The sequence below is a fragment of the Aspergillus karnatakaensis genome (assembly GCF_047715665.1).
Source record: "Aspergillus karnatakaensis strain CBS 102800 unplaced genomic scaffold BJY04scaffold_50, whole genome shotgun sequence".
Classification (NCBI taxonomy): Eukaryota; Fungi; Ascomycota; class Eurotiomycetes; order Eurotiales; family Aspergillaceae; genus Aspergillus; species Aspergillus karnatakaensis.
In genome coordinates, this window is record NW_027395762.1 from 87,455 (window position 1) to 106,349 (window position 18,895).

An 18,895-nucleotide genomic window follows, 5' to 3' on the forward strand; every position below is an offset into this window, starting at 1 on the left:
CTTTGAGTCTCTGGGCAGAGTAACAAAGAATCGGTTGTTGCTCGCATAACCCGCCGTGCCCGGGCTGTTGTTGCCTACCCTGGTAAAGCATACCCTACTACCGAGTAGATTTGGCAAGTACCTGTAACAGCTGCCTGCAAACTGAGGCATCGGTCAAGGCTTCTTCAACCACACCTGCAAAGACAGGAATTCATCAATTTACTAGCAGATATAATTTGATTCTCTTCATGACTGAAATGGTGTATCGGAGGTAATCAGCATTTCCTCTTTATGTTACTGGCGGGTCCACGGGTCCGGACCCAATAGCCACCACCTCTGGGATCGTGATATATATTTCCGCAATATTCCTAGCCCGCAACCCACGTCCCCAGTTCAAACCAAAAGTTTAGCCCTCGCATGATTTGATACCAAGGAATCTCAATTTCGTTTTCTATGAACTACCTATCGCCAAGCCGCCGAAAACATCACTACATTCGCAAACCAGCCCAGATCAAAAATGGTCTCTACCTAGCATGATTTATGTGGCAGATCATAAAGTTATGCGTGCAATGGCTGCATGGATCAGGGGTTCATCCCCACAAGCGGCGATCCTACGTACGTCATAGGAACCATCCCGATCGACCACATCAAAGCTTCACCCACCCCTCCTGTTTGTTCCTCAGGGAAATCCATACCCATCCATCAACACCTACCTACCTCTTCCAAGTCCAATACAACACCCTCCCACCATCACAACCACCACCACCACCACCACAATGCCCCTAACAATCCACCACCTGCACGTCTCAACCTCCGAACGCATAATCTGGCTCTGCGAAGAGCTCGGCATCCCCTACTCACTCAAAACCTACACCCGGACACCCCTCCTCGCACCCCCCGAACTCAAGTCCCTACACCCACAAGGCTCCGCCCCAACAATCCAAGACGGCCCCATCACACTGGCTGAAACCGGCGCATGCGTGGAATACATTGCACGAAAGCACGGAGATGGACGACTATTGCTAGACCCCTCACACGCAGCCTACGCGGACTACCTCTACTGGTTCCACTGGGCGAATGGCACGTTCATGCCGAATATCGGGCGGATTATGATGGCGAAGATGGCAGACCTAGATCCCGAGGGGCAGGTTGTGAAGTATAACCAAGACCGACTGGAGAAGTCGTTGGCGATGCTGGATGCGCGGGTTAAGGAGAATGCGTGGCTTGCTGGGGAAGAGTTCACGGCGGCAGATGTAATGATGGGGTTTCCGTTGACGACGGCAAGGTATTTTGCGAAGTTTAGTTTGGAAAAATATCCGAATATCGTGGATTATTTGGGAAGGATTGGGGAGCGGAGTGCTTATAAGAGGGCGATGGAGAAGGGGGATCCGGGGATGGAGTTGGCGTTGGGTGTTGAGGCGCCTAGTAAGAGCTTTGTGTGATGGTTCTTGGCTGTTTGGGATATAGAGGGAGGTATAGAATCATATTCCTGTCGCAATAAAGCCAGTAACCCAAGTCCTTTTGAGATTTCCCATTTGCTCGCCGGCAAGTAACTAAAGCACCCCGCCTGCTGCTCTCTTCCCTCGTTGGTCGTATCACCAATGCCCCGAACCCTCCAGATCAGACTCCCCGTCCCAGGAGCATGCTCACCAAACCATTGCGAACCTCCCAAATGAAACCAACCACAAGCATCAAAACCTCACTCCTCCATATCCCCGGCAGAACCCTCGCCATGCTCATCCCCATCGCTTCCAGTCTCCTCCTCGCTTTCATCCTTCATCGCCTTCCCCTTGCCCTTCGCCTTAGCCGGTTTCGCTTTCTTAGCCGGACCACCACTCTTCGGCGCACCCTTGCGCTTCTTCCCCGCAGTCGTAGCGGTACCGTCGCCGGCACCGGCAGCATCTCCCTCAGCAGCCGGAGCAGAAGAGGCGCCTTCCTCGGCAGCCATTTTCTTCAGCTTGGTGAATTGGTTTTGGATGGATTTGGGGTTGCAGGCTGGACAGTGAACATGACATGACATGTCAGTAAATGAATCCGCAAGTAGCAAGGAGGGAAGGAGGTGAAAAGAGAAGAGGGAAGACGTACGAGGACCCATAAAGTCAGCGAGACTCTTGTAGTCCAGCTTCACGCTCTGGGTCTTGATTTGTTCGAGGACGGCGAGGAAGAGCTGTTGATGATTTTGTGTTAGTCCACTGGGCCTGGAGATGAAGTGGAAGAGAAGGTGTGAGAGGGTGTTTACTTTGGCGTTCGCCTCGGCGTTCCAGTTCATCATCACCATTTTAGCGGGTTGAAGTATCTGTGTTGATATTGGAGACTTCGAAAAGGGTGTAAGATTTGTTTCTGGGGTTGTTGTTGGTGTGCGAGGTGACAGATGAGTGTCAGGGTTGGTGTAGATGGAAGCAGTACCAGAGGTACGACGGCTGATTGTTGATAGATGGGGAGGGATAGAAGAATGTTTAGATAGTGGGGGAAAGAAGATGTTCAGGTGTAGAGAGATGAAGAAGGAGGGAAAAGGGGGATTCCCTGACTTAATTGAAGGTTGTGTTTACGTTTCTGGAGGCTTTGTGTCTCACTCTCACCTTCAGTCTCGCTCCAAATAGTAACTGTCTAACAATATCGAAACAGACCTCACTACTAGTGATTCCAAATTGGAGCTGCCCTCCCCAGCCGCCTGGCTGTCTCCGCCTCTCTATAATAGTGAACCTTTTCCTCAACCGCCTTGGATAGATCAGCTACGGGCGGCTCGATCTGAGACAACATTTCGTCGTCAAGTTCTTCCACCGCGGAGAGAATGGCCTCACACGACCAGCAAAGGCAAACCTGATACTGCTCTCCAAACCTCAGCCGATACCACTGCTCCGCGCTGGTGAAGCCATCGTCTAACGTGTCCCGCCCTATCTTGTCTTCGTGGTTGATGAAGCGACCGACACGCTCTGTGACAAAGCCTCGATAGCTGGCTGCGCTGCATTGGTGAGTATGCCAGACAAGGTCAACGTCCAGGGTCGGCACCAAGAATACATTGGGATGTAGACGGAAAAGATGCAGGAACTTGTCGTAGCGGTCGATAGCCCTCCGCAGCGTCCCCTCCACAGCTGGACTACGGATCCACCGATGACCGTGCATCTTGTCAACGAACACACATTGGCGCTCGACATTCTCGACCAAGGCTTTGTTGCTAATACTTCCAGCCTGTGCCAATGTTGGACCACCAAACTCTTCCCAGGTTCCAGGTAGATGGCAACGGTCAAACACAGACAGAAAGTTCTTGGTCATACCGTCTCGCCTGGAAGCAGCACGGCATGCTTCAAAAAGATCAGGGTCAATCTTGGAATTCGTAAGCCACTCGCGGTGTTCTATCGGCAGAGTATACTGGTACGTTGTTGAATCGATGGCCGCGTGCTATCACGGTCAGTATCTTTCGCGCCGAAAACGGTCAACGTACTATCTGGGCCCAGGGAAACGCAATGCTTTGTATGTGAGCTAGATTTCGGCCCTCGCAGTAGCTCTTGAAGTCGTCGCAATTCAAGAGGAATGCATGCCATATCACCAGCACATCTGGCCTAGTCAGCACGGGCTTTCATGTAATTCGAGATACTAACCCAGTGGCGGCAGAAGGAGCCATTTAGGAGTACTCCCTCCATTTTTAGCGTTTGCTAGATGGCCATCGACGAGCGTGATCCAGTCATGGAACCGAATAGTCGCTAGTCGCAAGTACTGTGTCCACTTCGTCTTTCGCCTCTCCGCAAAAGTGCGATCCTTGATAGAGGCGGTCTCGATAACATATTTTCTGTTCTCGCGCTTCTTGCGATAGACAGTCGTTGGAGTCGGATGGATGTCAAAGGTATCGTCCAGTTTTCTGGAATGAATGATGTCGTTGCGCAGGGTATGAAAGGCCTCTAGCATCTCTAGGTGGATGGCGCATTCGCTGACAGTTGGCAGGGCTCTCCCTCCTGTATTTTCTTTGGGAAGACTACGGAATATTGAGGGATCCGGGATTCCTGTGGCCGTTGCTCGAGAGAATTTACTGACATAGTCGTATTTTCTTGAGGGGTTGAACTGGAGCGATCGGATCTGCGTCTCGCTCGCGTTGTGGAGGGTGAGAAGGTGTGTCGGAGAAACGAGAGCCATCGTGATGCGGTATTCTGCGTTTCTGTGGTCGAAGCTAAGCTGGGACATGCACGGCTTTGTATGAAGATGAAGCTGTCGATGTCGCACGGAGGCTGAAACCGCCTTGCAGGCAGGCAGCTGCTCGGCGGCCGGGCACGGGGCAAGAATGGACGCTAGAGGAATACGGGTTACACGCGATGGCTAGCGGCTGGAGCTACCCCAAATCGAGGCTTCCCAAGCGATGCCCCCGCCTTGCTTGCATTCTGCAGGAAGTGCTCAGCACTGCCGTGAGGCGCAGCTGCCTCTCCTTTCGCCCGGTCGCGTGCCCTGAGAGTAGGCGCCCATCGTTAGCGAAGCTTATATATTCGATGTGCTTACAGCCACAGTTATTCCAAGAGGTGAAGATCACTGCGCTATGTCAAGAAAACCGTTCCATACGCGGTGGAAGTCCACCTCGGCTCCAGCAGCAAGCACGTCTACTGCCCCCACGTCTGGTGCTTGGAACCTGATCGGGCCTGGGAAGGAGCACCTCGCACAGGAGATCGAGAGTCTCTATTGGCAAGGAGTTCGCGATGAGCTTGAAAACATTATCCGAACTCTAAGGATATGGAGAGGTCCAGAATATGCGAATCTGCGGAGTGACCTAGATGAGGATGAACATATCCACGGCTACGACATGTTTCTCGACCAGGTCAGCCAGCAAACACGCGCTTTTGCCATTCGATATCGTGAGTCTTTTGGCCACACTCACTATTTCTATGGCTGAAATTATAGGCGACGAGAGGCAGAGGAACAATGGTCGAGCCATGATACAGCGTGTCAGCGGCCAGACTGCTATTGAGAATGCCGCCCTTGACACCATCGCGGAGCAAAGTAGCGCGAGGGTGAAGGCTGAGGTTCGGAAGAACTTGGCTAGTAAGTTTGACAACCCAGATGTGGGATTCTACTTATGCGATTAGACACTCCGATATTCTCTGGCATCGAGGAAGAAGCCCGACTGCTGCTCCAAACTGCAGGTGAGTTAATCCTCCAGACCATACCAAGTAGACGGATGCCCCTAACAAGATAGGGTTCCTCGATATCGACCAGTTGATCAAAGCAACACACGGCGCGCCGAAAAAGTGCCCCGGCGTACCACAACGTCAGTATTATCTCTACCATTGGTAAGAGTGAACTGACTTTGATAGTGGTGGCCCACGGCATGACCAACGGGAACGATTTCCCAGTCCTCAAGTGCATCCGATGCGGCAACGCCATCACAGGTAGTATGTTCACTCAGGACAAAAACAAGCTTGACTCCTCAACTCTCTGTGAGTCATGTTACTGGAGCCATTCTTATGGCGACAAGTCTTACCGCAAGGTCTACAAACATTCCATTGTCGAGAATGCGCTTCACCTAGCAGATGCCGAGAAGCCCTGCGGCTGCTACGCAAACGATACAAATGCTGTAAATATGTCGTCATGGAGAATACGCAACCGTATGCATTACACGGACGCTGCAAGCAACTGCACTGTCGTCAAAATTCCACACGATATAGGCAAGGCCAAATACAATGGTCTACTGGCATCTGCGCATATAGCGCCGCCGCTTGCACGGAAAACCTCCATTTCCCGTGTGGTGGCCAAGATGAAGAGACAGTCAATCATTGGAAGGGATCCCTTGTTCAGCCAGCAAGAGTATGCGACCAAATCGTACATGGGAACGTCGGTTGGAAGAGCCAAAGGTGATGCCGACGTCCCTCTGTTCTTCAGAGAGTGCGTTGAGGATGATCCGTTTGATCATTTACATGTGAGCCTACAAACTGGGCCGCTTCTTATTGACCTTGAAGACTCGAGGTGAGTGCTTCCCTTAATATTCGCAAACTTGACTAATTAAAACAGTTCCTCTGGCGGTGTCTATATCTCACTAAGGAGCATGCCTGTCTATCACAAGGACTTTCCCATTCGCCCGTCTTACAAGCGCACCCTTCGAATTACTCCAGACAGTACAAGGCAGGTCTACGAAGGATCAACGCCAGACAAACGGCAGTACTACAAGGTAGCGCTAAAGCAAGTCGTCGGGGCGCCATTCTCCGGCCTTTTGTCCGACATTCAGGCTCAAGGCCAGTTGGAGCTGGAAGTGATCAGCCTCCTCGTGGCTGCCAGTGAGCAGGCTCCCGACTCGGTGGAAGGCCAAGATAACGCAATGAATGCAATTATTGGGCCTATTGTCGATAAACTGAAAGTCCTTCTGGACAGTAGAGTAAAGGTCTATTTGCAGTCAATAACGGAAAAACTCCTCGACCAGAGGACATCACTTACATGGAGAGCAGGAACCAATAACCACTCCAAGTTTTGTTCTTCCATTCTGGATGCAGGCGTCTTCGGACCCCTAGTCAATGGCCCAGAAGCTGTTCCTACCTCAGCAAAGCCACTGTACCTAATGAGCTTTGCTGGTCCAGATGCAACACAGTATCCCCACCAACGCATCTTCAGCAGACACGATGTCCCTCCTGGCTTGACAGAGGAGTATCTTTATCGATACTACTTTGGTCGCTTCAAAGACGCAGACATCATCGACTCGTTACAGGAGTACTGGCACGACTGGGGTTGCTTCGAGGGACCACTTTACAAAAACCAAGACATGTTTCCCTGGGACTGCTCCGAGGCATGGAACCGCTGTCCGACCAAGTGCGGCGAGTGCAATCTCGCAAAACACGTCTGGGCATTTCCATTCGACACATGGTCCATGATCACCCTCCATCTTCAACGGGAGCAGCATTTATACCCCGCGCAATTCTCCGAAAACGGTTATAACGGAACTGCCGCACCAGCGTTCTTGAACTGGGTGAAATCCCGGCGTACCATCCTCGCCGCTTCAGCCGCACTCACCCGTGTCGCAACAGCCATGGCCAGATCGCCACGGTTTGTGAAAGCAACCAACTGGCTGCACGCTGACGACAGCACACCGAAGCCCCAGCACCTCTGCAATAAACGGGTCAAGCTGGGTGGGATCCACCGCGCCCAACCCTGCAGCCACTACTTCGACATGGGCGCGAACCGACAATACTTCCTGGCAGAGTGGGCACTCGAAGACCAGTCTCAAAAGATCCATCGCTACGAGCAGCTCCGCGACTCCCGAATAAAGCCCACCGATACGCCGTGGGCAATTGCTGGATCAGTGCGGTTCCACACGGAGCTCCAGCCCGGTGACGCAAGTCGAGACTATATCGGCTTCGTTGGAACCCGACGGAGTGATAACTACAACCAGGGTGTTGCAGGCAACTATTATCCATACTACTTTGCGATCACGGATAGCAACTCGACGGGGGACGCATATCAGTGTACGGACGGGCAGTTTCAGCACGTGGATACGCAGGCCGGGGATGGAGTTGCCCACAAGGGTAGTGAGCGTAACTGTGGCTCCGGGTGTGGAAGTAGCTCGGCTGCTGCGGCGAGTGCTTCGGTGAGTTATGTGGGGTATGGAGGAAGCTATGGTGGTGATGGAGGGGGCAGTAGTGGTGGTGGTGGAGGCAGTGGGGGAGGAGGAGGAGGAAGCGGCGGCGGAGGGAGTGGAGGGGGTGGTGGCAGCGGCGGTGGTGGTTAATCCTTGTCAAGCTGGTGTTTCCTACATGGATTCCAAAGCGTTTGTGAACAATCCACACTTGTACTATAAATCTCGATTCACCTCACTCGTATCAAAACGCTATCGCAGCCCATGAGACATAGATCCTGACAATTTCATCCATGATTCAACACCGACCCCCTCCAACCCTTCTCTATGCCTCATCTCAAGACTCCCCATACCAATTCTGCGTATTATACTTCTCTACAAAACCCAGTCAGCAAATCATCCTGTATAAAAACCCACCCTTATAACCCAACCCCGAAAAACAGATACAAAAGAAAGAACAAAAACATACCATTCCTCTGCGCCAACGTACTCGGCGTCTCATCACCCAGATACCGATAAATCCCATTCCCATAAACATGATAGTAACTCGTCACCCAGACGCCGTCATTATCCTGGAACACGCGAACGCCCAGGTGCAGGTTTGGATCGGTGCTCGTGTGCCAGTCGTCCCAGATGTAGACTTCCTGATTTCATTTCAGCAGACGTTGAGTAGCAAGTGGAAGAAAGTATGGCCTGGTTGAAGAGAAAGAGGGAAAGACCGGGGAGGCGAGGGTATAAGATACCTTCGTATCATCCTCACCATCATAGATAGATTCCAGAAAGGTCCCCGCGAAGGCCTGGCGGACGAGACTTTCAGCGCCCTCGCGGTCGCGGAAGCCGACGCCTTCTTGGAAGTAGATGGGCATTTTGGCAAATAGTGATGTTGGGGTTGTTTGGGGGTTGGTTCTGAGAGGAAGTAGGGGATAGCAGCGTTGAGGGAATGAGAAGGAGTGAATGAAACCGCTGCCCCTCGCGAGCGACGGCGAGGTATTTATATCTGGCTTTCTATAGAGCCATCGGGCTGGTAGGTCATTGTCTTCAGCCTTTCGCGTGGTTTTTAGCGTGGTTGGATTGTCTAGTGTCTTGGGTTAGGCGGCGCTAGGGCTGGACGGGGCGGGCTGGAACGGCCAGGAGCGGTCTTGGGTATTGGAAGGACCCATGGATTTATCTCTACTTATTGGTGATAGTGCAGTTAGATGGCTGTTCTGGACTCAGACTAAGTAGATTATACCTGTTGAGTTCCCGACATCCTAAGCTCGGAGCCTGGGACAAACTGTATCATCCTATAGTCCAGCGTTTGGCTATAGCGATTCCAGAGTACGCATACTACGGTTTCTCCACAATGCGACGGGCCAATTGAAGGGAATATAGGGCTCTGCGATACAGAAGCAACTTATGGAGAAGAGGTTGGCATTGTTTGAGATGCCTTTGTTATGCCAGACTTAGAGCCTCAAGTCACCGATCCCTCAGGCTACCACACAAAACACAAGCTGAGGGATGTCTGGATCTGACATACATGACAGCACCACAATCCTACTCATATTGGCGTATAAGACGTCGGTTCTGACTAACTGACAAGGCTGTATCTCATCACACTCAAGGCTGGTCATTCCCTGGTGCGACATTACAGTAAGCACACCCAAGGGTAGGGTATAAGAACACCCACTGGACCTGCTGGAAGTCCAATCTCTCCCACTTTGATGCGCAAGCACACTGAACTCTTCACAGCAGGAATACTCCTCCAGTCTACTTAGCTTTATGCAAGAGACCACCTCACCCCCACAAAGTCTCCCGAAAAGCCTCCCACCAGCCAAATACCAAACATGCATATCCTGCAAGCAATCCCCTTTCTCCTGGCCCTCCTGGCCGGTCTATCCACCGCGGTAGACCTCAATTCACCCTGCTCGGGCGCCGGATATAACTGCACCGGGGACATGAAACAAATCGCTGTATGCAACGGATCACGCTGGGTGCTCTCTGCTGACTGCGCTGGTTGCAATTGCGTCTGGCCCGCTGGCGACCCGACCCCCTGGTGTCATTGTGGATGAGGATAAATGAAACGTAAGATTTACACCCTGTTGGTTCGAAATAAAATGGGATACTGATTGAGGGAAGTTGACACTCGCTCCTACGGCTATGATTTTGCGTGGAAGGCTATAGGGTTTGAGAGAAGTGCAGAGCTGCCTCAGTTGGAGCAGGGATAGCGGTAGCGGTAGCGGTAACCCGGACAGTTGGGGTCATGTAATCCTCTTGAAATATCTAAAGAATGGAGAGAAAATATATTTATTCTGACTCGTACGCTCCCCTGATGTGTTCTAATCAGTAACGTAAGATAGCCACTATTCACATTCCCCGTTCCTTGGCCCGGGGCTTTGGTGGGTGTAGCTGCTTCTTGGATTTGACAAAGCCTCTTCGGCGTCTTACTCTTGGAAGCGGGGTCGTTCTGGTGCTTGCGGCTCACTATGGTAGTAATGCCAACCGGAGCTACTGGAACCAGGAGACACCGTCTGTCTTATCCAATCCAGTTCCCTTGCACCAACCAGAGATGCGGGAGGCAGGGGTGTAGCCTGGTGGTTCTAGTGCCGTCACACCTTGCCCGGGTGAGATTGATGCCCCTTTTCTTGTTACCTACTTCAAGGTCCGCATTAATGGCTTGAGCCGTCCTCTGCTGAGTTTGAGTACACCTTGTTGAATTTATGTATCCCGTGGTTCAAAGCAACCTGCATGATCGCTACCTTCATATCGGCCTAGGGTATGGATAGTACATTATCACACGGAGTACGGGGCTCAGGCATGGCAGATCTCGCAGCGGACAAGAGAACAATATTTCCACTCTCTCTCTCCACGGGCACCTCTAAACCAAAAGGCATTGATCCATCACAGCCGTCCCTATTCGATCTTTTGCTAGAATGCCCTGCCAATCCGACTATCACCAGCATCCAATCTGAAATGCTTAAACAACAGCGGATTGCTTCCTCGGTCTAGCCTTCCTCGTCTTTTCTCCTCCTTCTGCTGTGCTCTGTTACCCGCTACCTGCAGCTTTGATAGCTGGGCGGCAAGAAGAGCCTCGCTTCTATGCACGATTTCGCCGCCTCCGTTTGTATTCCGCTGGGCCACTTCTAGGTCTGTAGATGGAGTCGATGGAGGCGATGTTGATGAGGGGTTTGGATTTTGCCGTATTCCTGCTCTCGGGACTTTTGATCTTAATCGTGAGTACGCGGTTGTCGTTTCTGGTGCGGTGCCCAACGAATCACCATCAGGTAGTTCCCGACGAGCGGCCCGACGAGGGTTAACGTCGAGGTTCTTCCGATGCGCGATGAGCTTCCCAGATGGTAGGCGCACGGGTAAGGTAGGGTCACAGTGCATCTCTTCAATCACATCATTCCGAGCCTGAACTTGAAATTGTGATTGGGGGATGGTGTAGAACTCCTCTGTCTCAGCCGTGATCTCGAACCGGCAATGGTTCTTCGACGCCATGTGCTGCTGTACGGCTTTAATAGTGCCTCGTTGCGTATGACAGGATATGCATTCGCGGTAGCTGAAGATGAGCGTGTGTAGGTAGGAGAGGATTGTCTCCAGGTCAACGGCTAAGAACTCCTGGAAGGGTACGCTGAAACCATGTGCGGTGGCCATGTGCGTCGTACTATCGTCCTCTGTGCTGGATACTTGCGAGCAGAATAGGCATGTTGCCGGATTGAACTCCACCTCTGATGGTTCGTCTTCGGTTTCACTGCTGGTTGTCGAACGAAAGGGGTTGACATTGGGAGAACTTCTCCTTGCAGAGCGTGATGGCGATCTCTGCTTCTTATGCAATGGTTGTATGGCGCTTCCCGGCTGTGCTATCTTTGCCCGGAGATTGTACACACTGCAAGCAAGTGTTAGTTAGGTGGGATGGTTGTCAAGGAAGGGACAGTTTCTTACTGCTCGTCGCTTTTAACGTGGGCGCGCCATGTCTGCAGGCCACTGAATTCTGTGTTGCAGAGTATGCAGGAGGAAGGAGATTGTGCGATGGCCAGGGGCAGCTGCTCTGAGGTGGCGCAGGTGTCGGTCATGCTGGCTGTATTAGCGTTGCAAGTGTCCAGCGTTGTCAGATTCGGTACTATCGTGGGTGAGATTATGGGTTTGGTGGTCAGTACAAGTAGTATAGTTACAGAGATCACAGTAAGGTAATATATAAGTATGATCTTGATGGATGAGTCGCAAGAATATGAGAAGCCCTGATTTGGTTCAGAGGATCTGATTGGTCGATGGCGCTGTGAGCCACTATGAGTCGAAATGATGCCAAGACAACTACCGTATACTTACCATCTAGGAGAAGAGCATCAGTTCTTTGGAAATGGCAAAATATCCCCCTCAAGCTGTTTAGATTAGCTGACCAGTCGCCTCCTTCCTCCACCAGCAAAAAACAAGCTGGGCGACTGAGCCGATCTGCACTATCAGTAGGCAAACCATCCCCTCTCAAAGCATGCTGGCAGCCTGTACTAGGTCGGGTCGTTTACATCTCCGAGACGAAAAATATCAGCTGTTGATCCGGAGATGCTTCTGGGATGGCGACTGCAAGAAATCACATGGTTGTAGCAAACTGTTTGGCGGAGAGATGCTCGAAGACATTTTGGCTGTCGCGACACAATGCCTAGCTCTAGCCAGCTCATGTCGATTGAGTCGGTGTGTAGGAGACAAAGACAACTTATACCGACGCATCTGGCTTGTCGCCTGGCAAGCGGCCCATTGCATTAGCAGTCTAAAAAGCGGTCAAACGGCGTGGTCATGGCATGGACAAAGAACGAGAACAGACCCCGACCGACACACTGGTGAAAGCACACGATACCACTCGTCCATTCGCGCGGAGCCAGCGTCGGGTTAGTAGAATACTGTAGGAGGGCCAGCAACCCGATCGATCCAAACAAGCCTTGATAGACAATTGTAAAACGGTTAATCGGTTCCGCTGCCGGGATATGTGGATATACCGCGAGTCAATGAGCGGTGCTTTGTAATCTGGCACAGCGGAATCGGTTGAATTGGCGCTCCTTCTCAGTGATGTTTGTAATATTATTCGCGGGTTTGTTGGAGGTGTTGGGATCGTCGTTGGCAACGCACCAATGGCAAGATTAGCAATGCAACCCCATACCCGCATTGACGGCAAGCTATTTCCTTGGTTGGAGTTGAAGTCAATGGCTGTTATGATTACAAAACGATCCCTCCAGCGTGTTGACCACATGCGAGATGGCAGTAAAGCGGCGTACGGGCTCACGTAGCATGGTTCTTCGCCATGTCAAGTTGGAGCAGCAGAGTCAACTATCGGACAGGTCCCCGTCTGTGAGGCAGTGCATTAGGATTCGGGCACCTCCGGAGATTAGGCCCTCTGCTACAGTCAGCGGCTGCTGTGATCCTTCCCGTGTCGCTGTTCCTCGCCTTGCTTACTCGAACCATCAAGCTTTTGGCCGTGGGGGCGGTTGTGCTGGTTGGTCATGAACTAGCGTTGCCCGCCTTATTCCCTAATATCACAGACTCAAAAGCCAGCAACATTCCACTCGACGTCCATCCTCCCTGCCACATCCACTTCTCCGATTCTACTTCTTATCTACCATGTCCCAGCCCTACGACTACATCATCGTCGGCGGTGGCCTAACCGGCTGTGCTCTGGCAGGTCGACTGGCCTCCAAAGACGAGACTCTCCGAATCCTGATCATCGAAGCAGGGTCCAACGTAGTCGCCCACCCTCTCACCAGCACCCCATTAGCATGTTTTGGCGCCCATCACTCCGATCTAGATTGGGACTACACCACTGTCCCGCAGAAACACCTCAACAACCGCGAGTGCTACAACCCCGCCGGCAAGGCCCTGGGCGGCGGCAGCGCCGTCAACTACGGGACCTGGACCCGAGGCAATGCAGTCGACTACAATCTCTGGGCGGAAATAGTCGGCGACCAGAGCTGGAGTTACAAAGGCCTTCTGCCGTACTTCAAGCGCAGCGAAAGCCACTATGACAAGAATGCCGACCCGGCTGTTCATGGAACCAGTGGACCTATTTCCAACACCATCGTTGCCCTTACCAGCCCCGAACGCAAGTACCCGCTGAGAGAACCAATTAGGTCGGCGTGGGAGCGACTTGGCGTTCAGTTCAACCCGGATGCTAACGGTGGAAATCCGCTTGGGATCGCCGATTTTGGCGAGAATTGGCGGGAGGGCCAGCGACAGCTTGCAGGCGAGGCTTATGAGCTATCAAAGCGCCAGGGTATATCCATCATTACAGACACATTGGTCGCCAAGGTAATTCTACAGCAAGAAGAAAACCAGCAAGTTGCCACGGGGGTAAAGGTTGTTAGTGGAGAAGAGTATCATGCCTCAAAAGAGGTCATTATCTCTGCAGGTGCATACCGCACCCCACAGGTGCTAATGCTCTCTGGAATCGGGCCAGCAGAAGACCTCGCACAACACTCCATCCCTCAGCTCGTGGACCTGCCAGAGGTCGGCCGCAATTTCCACGATCACGTCTGCTTTCCGCAGTGGTGGAAGCTGCGCCACCCCGAACAGGGACTGTCAATGGGGACGCCCCTCTGGACCAGCCCGGCATACAGAATGGGCGTGCCTTATGATTGGAATACAACAATGCAAACGCCATCGAACGAGATACGACAGGCCCTGGAAATAGATACTGGGGAGGCTCCCCCTGACAACCACCCATACCTCGATAAGGGCTTTGCGCATTCCGAGGTCCTCGTCATCTACGCGCCAATGAATGAAGCCGTGACTGGATTTGGAACTCCTAGAGACGGCACGCACATCTCCACAGCCACACTCCTGTTGACTCCTACCTCGCGCGGCCAGATCACCTTGGCCAATGCGGACCCAGCGAGCAGCCCCCTGATTGACCCCAATTACAGTTCCACCGCCGTCGACCGAGCAATCCTACGCGACGGCATCCGAAACGTAGCCAAGCTCATGCTACAGACCCCTGAGGGTCAAGACATAGTTGAGAGAGAGGTGACTCGCCCAGGAAGTGAGCCGATGACGCTCGATTCTAACGACGAGGAGATCGACCGCAATATCAGGAATGGGGCCATCACATTCTTCCATGCAGGTGGTTCAGCGGCGATGGGCAAGGTCGTGGACACGCAATTGCGGGTTAAGGGCGTCAGGGGTTTGCGCGTTGCCGACGCCAGTGTACTTCCTTTGCCGGTGGCGGCGCATTACCAGGCTATTCTTTATGCTCTTGCTGAGAAGGCAGCAGACCTAATCCTAGGTACTTGAATAGTCTCAGCATCTATTTAGGTCGCATGCGCCATCAGAACAAAACCTGTGATCTTTCTCCATCTTTGCGTTTCCCTAAAGAAAGATACCGAGTGATTTTAATAGCTCATGTAACACAATATACATGCAACCCTGAGCTGTAGTGCGCTCGTACCTCCGTCGGCCTCACACCATCTGACTTCCCGGTCTAGACAAGCCCTGAGCCTCATGCTTACCCTTCCTATCCCCCCAGGCCATCATATTTCTTCGGACAGTCCCCGTGGAGACCTCAGTAGCCATGATAGAAGACTCACGGCATCCCACCGCCATCAATGGTGCAGTGCACGTCAGCTGTCACGTTATGTTTCAACTTCTGGCTGACCTAACATACACCTACCCCTTCCCTTTCACTATTAACAATCACCTAGTCTGAGCCTCCAGAACCACCGCGGCGTGGAAGCCCGCTGGGACGCCATCAACCCCGCGCACGGTATCACCACCGTAAATGTGGTTACCCGATGACGCCTTGAATGGTTTTTACCTCCTAGATGCTTGCCTTACGACCACCTTCATTGTCTTGTCAGCAATTCCTTGTTCTTTTCCCTTTTCTCCCTTTGCATGTATCCTCCTATCGATGTGTTAGAAGAAAAGGGCCATCCCATTAATCCATCATTTAATTGTTCCACCCGCGGGAAGTCCTCCGCCTCGGCTTCTACGAAGCCCTGCATGGCCGGCCCTGTAGGTCCATTATGATGCCACGAAGCAATGACAGCCGCTCCGGAAAGCAAATTGAGAAAAGGCACATACTCTGCGAATCATTGCATGATCAGGATCATCCCGACATAGTACGCGACCTAGACGACAATAAGATGCAAGACAAACTCGGCCCCAAACGAGAATTGCCAAGCATGGCCGGGGGCGTCTTCTAATTTCGGCGACGTTCTAAAGAACAGACGGAAATTGTGATTCAGACTGAAGGCCGAAGATGACAATGGGGCCTAATAAATGGTGCTGACGGTGGCTTGGATTAGATTCTCGATCTTACCAACCTCTTCATCCCGTGTAAGAACCCTTGGAAGTCAGCAGCCTTATGAGGATATACCCAAGTCAGCGTCTGCAGGGCGCGGATCCAACTTTAGATCACACCATCAAAGTGTTCGAGACCCCATGCGCTATCCAGTCCTGTTTTAAATCCATCCAGGGCCACAGACGCGCCATACCCGTGAACCGAGCCCCAGCAGGGTTGTGTTGAGTACTGCATGCTTACCGGGATGGATTCTCAGTTCAGACAGTTTGTCCGCTCAGAATATGAGGCTTGGCTGCCGCCTATACTCCGTATCCGTCACCTAGTCATCGGCAAGTAGCCCGAATGACTGCATGAACAGGATACCGAATCATGCTGACTTGTAAGGTTATTAGTAGGGCTACCCCTGCCTGTGCCCCAGTCTCCCATACCTTTCTGCAAACATTGAAGACCTTATGCCGGGCTGGTAACCAGTTCTGGTGTCTTTCTGCTGAATCCCACTGCCGACGCGTAATCCTGTCATCCTGGTGTTGCCATGATGTAGCTGGCTGACCTTGCTGGTATATCCTGTCATACCAGCGCCCACCCGGAGAAGCTTGGATAAGCTCTCTTGTTGGTCAAAGACCACGAGCACTGACGCGTTTGTCGTAGCTTAGACTTTGTTGATCTGGCGGTAAAGAGTAGAACCTTGTTCGATGCGATATTATCGTACAAGCTCAGCGAAGATGACACTGAGACCACTAATAAAGTGACAAAACAGTTGAGCAAAGAGCAGCGCTTTCACCTTACCATCTCTAGTATAGCACGCTTCGGAACTTCCGAGGTAGATGTTCCTGTCAGATGGCTGTGAGGTGAGGCTTCCGGGGCCACAAAGAAAGTCCAAGGAGCAGATCTCATCTTGCAGTAAGAACGACGATCTGCCCCATATGATGATAATATGATCAGCGTAACCCCGCCGTTGAAACAGCATCTCACCGGATCACGGCTCTCGAAGCTTACCGGTGTCGTACATGACAAATAGTGCTGCCTTTGACGTGTACCCAAAAGCCTCACAACGCCGGGTTACACTATGAGCCGGCTCTTAACTCCTCGGTGGCACAGGCGGCTGAAAACTTATAATCTGTTGCTGTTGCTCGTCGTGGCTGCTCGAGTCTCTTTGCGGTTTTTTCCACATCGCTACAATGCTCCCCATTATCCCTATCTTCAGTGTCTTAGCCGGGTACTTTCTGGTATATAAACTATCACTCCGTATCTACCGAGTGTACTTTCACCCCCTGAAACACTTCCGCGGTCCAGCACAAGCCTGCGTGTCCGACAACTGGCTATATGAAGTGAGCAAGGGCGGAAAGGCGGAAGATGTCTTCGAGAAGCTCCACAAAGACCATAGTATGCAGGCATCAGTTCTGCTTATAAACATTCATCTAACGTCCGATCAGACACGAAGGCTCTGAGAATAGGCCCGAACGAACTACACCTCACCGACGTCGATCTCTACAAGACAATCTACAGCCAAACCTCGCCATTCTCTAAAGATGCAGACTTCTACGACGCCTTCAACACACCTCACACTGCATTTGCCGAGACCGATCCGGCACGGCACAAGGAGCGTCGCCGCCTGCTCAACCCTACTGTTTCACGATCAGCAGTTCTCAGGCTAGAAGGCGTGATCCGCGAGAAACTTTTCATGCTAGCCAACAAGATCGACCCAGTCTCAGATACCAGACCGATTGAAGGGTATAGCGCGTTTCGGTAAGTTCTCTCTGATCCCTTAGACATACTTCAACAACCAAGAACTAACTATCCAGCCTCCTCACCACCGACATAATCATGCAATTCGCCTTTGGCCGAACAACAGGGATGCTTGACGGGAAATCAGAAAACTTCTCTTCGTCATACCTCGAAGCATTCGAAAACGCCTTCGAAGCTATTGCTGAATTCCGGTACCGGCCGTGGCTGCGGCACTTGTCGAATGCGGTCCCGAAGAGTTTGATCGCGCTTCTAAATCCAACTATTGAAGCTCTGATGGAGCTTCGTCAGGTAAACTGTTCCTAATCCATAGAACACCGAGTACAAGTTAACCCTGGGACAGTACGGGGCAGACTCGCTAGAAGAATACAAGAAGAAACACACTCCTCCACCACACCCTGTAATCTTCGACGCCCTATCGTCTATTCCCGATGACCAGAAAGTCGCACAGGCAATGGATATCCTAATTGCCGGGGCCGATACGACCGCGTCAACACTAACGGCGGGGCTATATCACATCCTCAAGAACCCGCAGGTCAAGGCCGATCTAGTCCGGGCACTTGACGCGGCGTTGCCCCCTGAGAAGGATAGCCAGCTCCCGTCGCTTGTTGCTCTCGAGAAGGTCGAGTATCTTGTATGTTCCCCCTTCTCTCAATAAATGGACCACTACTGACTGAACACCCTCAAGACTGCCTGCGTGAAGGAATCTCTCCGCCTCGCCATGACGATCCCCGGGCGCCTCCCCCGCGTCGTTCCAGAGAATCTCTCTCCGCCGTTGATGGTAGACAGACAAGTCATCCCTGCCGGTGTAGGTTACCTTACCCCTTCCCATCACCGACTATCTGATCACACACCCCATCTTACCTGGCAACTATCTCGTAAACACAATTAACCCACTACGCAACAGACAACGGTCTCGATATCGGTGCACACAATGCACTACAACACCGAAATTTGGGGCTCTGACGCGCGTGCCTTCAACCCGGGGCGGTGGCTAGGTCCAAATAAAAAGGAACTAGAGACATATTTTGTGCCGTTCTCGAGGGGGGCGAGGATGTGTCTTGGGCAGAAGTACGTTTCTCTTTTATCCAGCTTGTTTCTATTCATTGCTATTCCTTTTACGAAGGATATGTGGCTAATTATAGATCGGTACAGTCTCGCTCTAGCGGAAATCACAATGACATTGGGCTTCTTATTTCTGAACTACGAGGTGGGATTAGTTGATAAAGAGGCTGTTCCTGGGAGTGTTGATAGGTTTACGGTGCATTTTACGGAGCCTGGTGTTCTTGTCGAGATGGCGAGGAGGGGTGGGGTTGTTTGATGTATACGGTATCTTGGCTTTAAATAGATAGAGGGATAGCAGATGTGTCTGGTGA

General features: G+C 52.0%; 7 protein-coding genes across 7 annotated transcripts; 4 read left to right on the forward strand and 3 right to left on the reverse strand.

Annotated features, from left to right (window-relative positions):
* The first annotated feature begins 393 nt into the window (after positions 1 to 393).
* Positions 394 to 1,490, forward strand: BJY04DRAFT_196795 (glutathione S-transferase family protein). The gene has a single exon (XM_073712403.1). The coding sequence runs from the start codon at positions 756 to 758 to the stop codon at positions 1,419 to 1,421; it is 666 nt and encodes a 221-aa protein (XP_073567789.1). The 5' UTR covers positions 394 to 755; the 3' UTR covers positions 1,422 to 1,490.
* A 1,009-nt stretch (positions 1,491 to 2,499) lies between these two features.
* On the reverse strand, positions 2,500 to 4,164 carry BJY04DRAFT_196799 (uncharacterized protein). The gene is made up of 3 exons (XM_073712404.1): positions 3,579 to 4,164; positions 3,422 to 3,534; positions 2,500 to 3,378 (listed from the first exon to the last, which is right to left on the reverse strand). Exons 1-3 carry the CDS (start codon positions 4,153 to 4,155, stop codon positions 2,614 to 2,616), a joined length of 1,455 nt encoding a protein of 484 aa, XP_073567790.1. The 5' UTR covers positions 4,156 to 4,164; the 3' UTR covers positions 2,500 to 2,613.
* Positions 4,165 to 4,472: 308 nt separating this feature from the next.
* On the forward strand, positions 4,473 to 7,680 carry BJY04DRAFT_196804 (uncharacterized protein). The gene is made up of 6 exons (XM_073712405.1): positions 4,473 to 4,814; positions 4,861 to 5,001; positions 5,046 to 5,102; positions 5,156 to 5,227; positions 5,274 to 5,922; positions 5,968 to 7,680. The coding sequence occupies exons 1-6, from the start codon at positions 4,502 to 4,504 to the stop codon at positions 7,670 to 7,672; spliced, it is 2,937 nt and encodes a 978-aa protein (XP_073567791.1). The 5' UTR covers positions 4,473 to 4,501; the 3' UTR covers positions 7,673 to 7,680.
* Positions 7,681 to 9,221: 1,541 nt separating this feature from the next.
* BJY04DRAFT_196809 (uncharacterized protein) lies at positions 9,222 to 9,467 on the reverse strand. Its single transcript, XM_073712406.1, has one exon. The coding sequence runs from the start codon at positions 9,453 to 9,455 to the stop codon at positions 9,276 to 9,278; it is 180 nt and encodes a 59-aa protein (XP_073567792.1). The 5' UTR covers positions 9,456 to 9,467; the 3' UTR covers positions 9,222 to 9,275.
* A 321-nt stretch (positions 9,468 to 9,788) lies between these two features.
* Positions 9,789 to 11,751, reverse strand: BJY04DRAFT_196810 (C2H2-type zinc finger protein). The gene is made up of 2 exons (XM_073712407.1): positions 11,441 to 11,751; positions 9,789 to 11,384 (listed from the first exon to the last, which is right to left on the reverse strand). Exons 1-2 carry the CDS (start codon positions 11,569 to 11,571, stop codon positions 10,424 to 10,426), a joined length of 1,092 nt encoding a protein of 363 aa, XP_073567793.1. The 5' UTR covers positions 11,572 to 11,751; the 3' UTR covers positions 9,789 to 10,423.
* Positions 11,752 to 13,105: 1,354 nt separating this feature from the next.
* On the forward strand, positions 13,106 to 14,770 carry BJY04DRAFT_230247 (GMC family oxidoreductase; the record flags this gene model as incomplete). Its single annotated transcript, XM_073719249.1, has 1 exon — positions 13,106 to 14,770. One exon carries the CDS (start codon positions 13,106 to 13,108, stop codon positions 14,768 to 14,770), a length of 1,665 nt encoding a protein of 554 aa, XP_073567794.1.
* Positions 14,771 to 16,954: 2,184 nt separating this feature from the next.
* BJY04DRAFT_230248 (cytochrome P450) lies at positions 16,955 to 18,840 on the forward strand (the record flags this gene model as incomplete). Its single annotated transcript, XM_073719250.1, has 7 exons — positions 16,955 to 17,159; positions 17,210 to 17,522; positions 17,579 to 17,810; positions 17,863 to 18,153; positions 18,208 to 18,327; positions 18,427 to 18,590; positions 18,675 to 18,840. The coding sequence occupies 7 exons, from the start codon at positions 16,955 to 16,957 to the stop codon at positions 18,838 to 18,840; spliced, it is 1,491 nt and encodes a 496-aa protein (XP_073567795.1).
* Between the last annotated feature and the right edge of the window lie 55 nt (positions 18,841 to 18,895).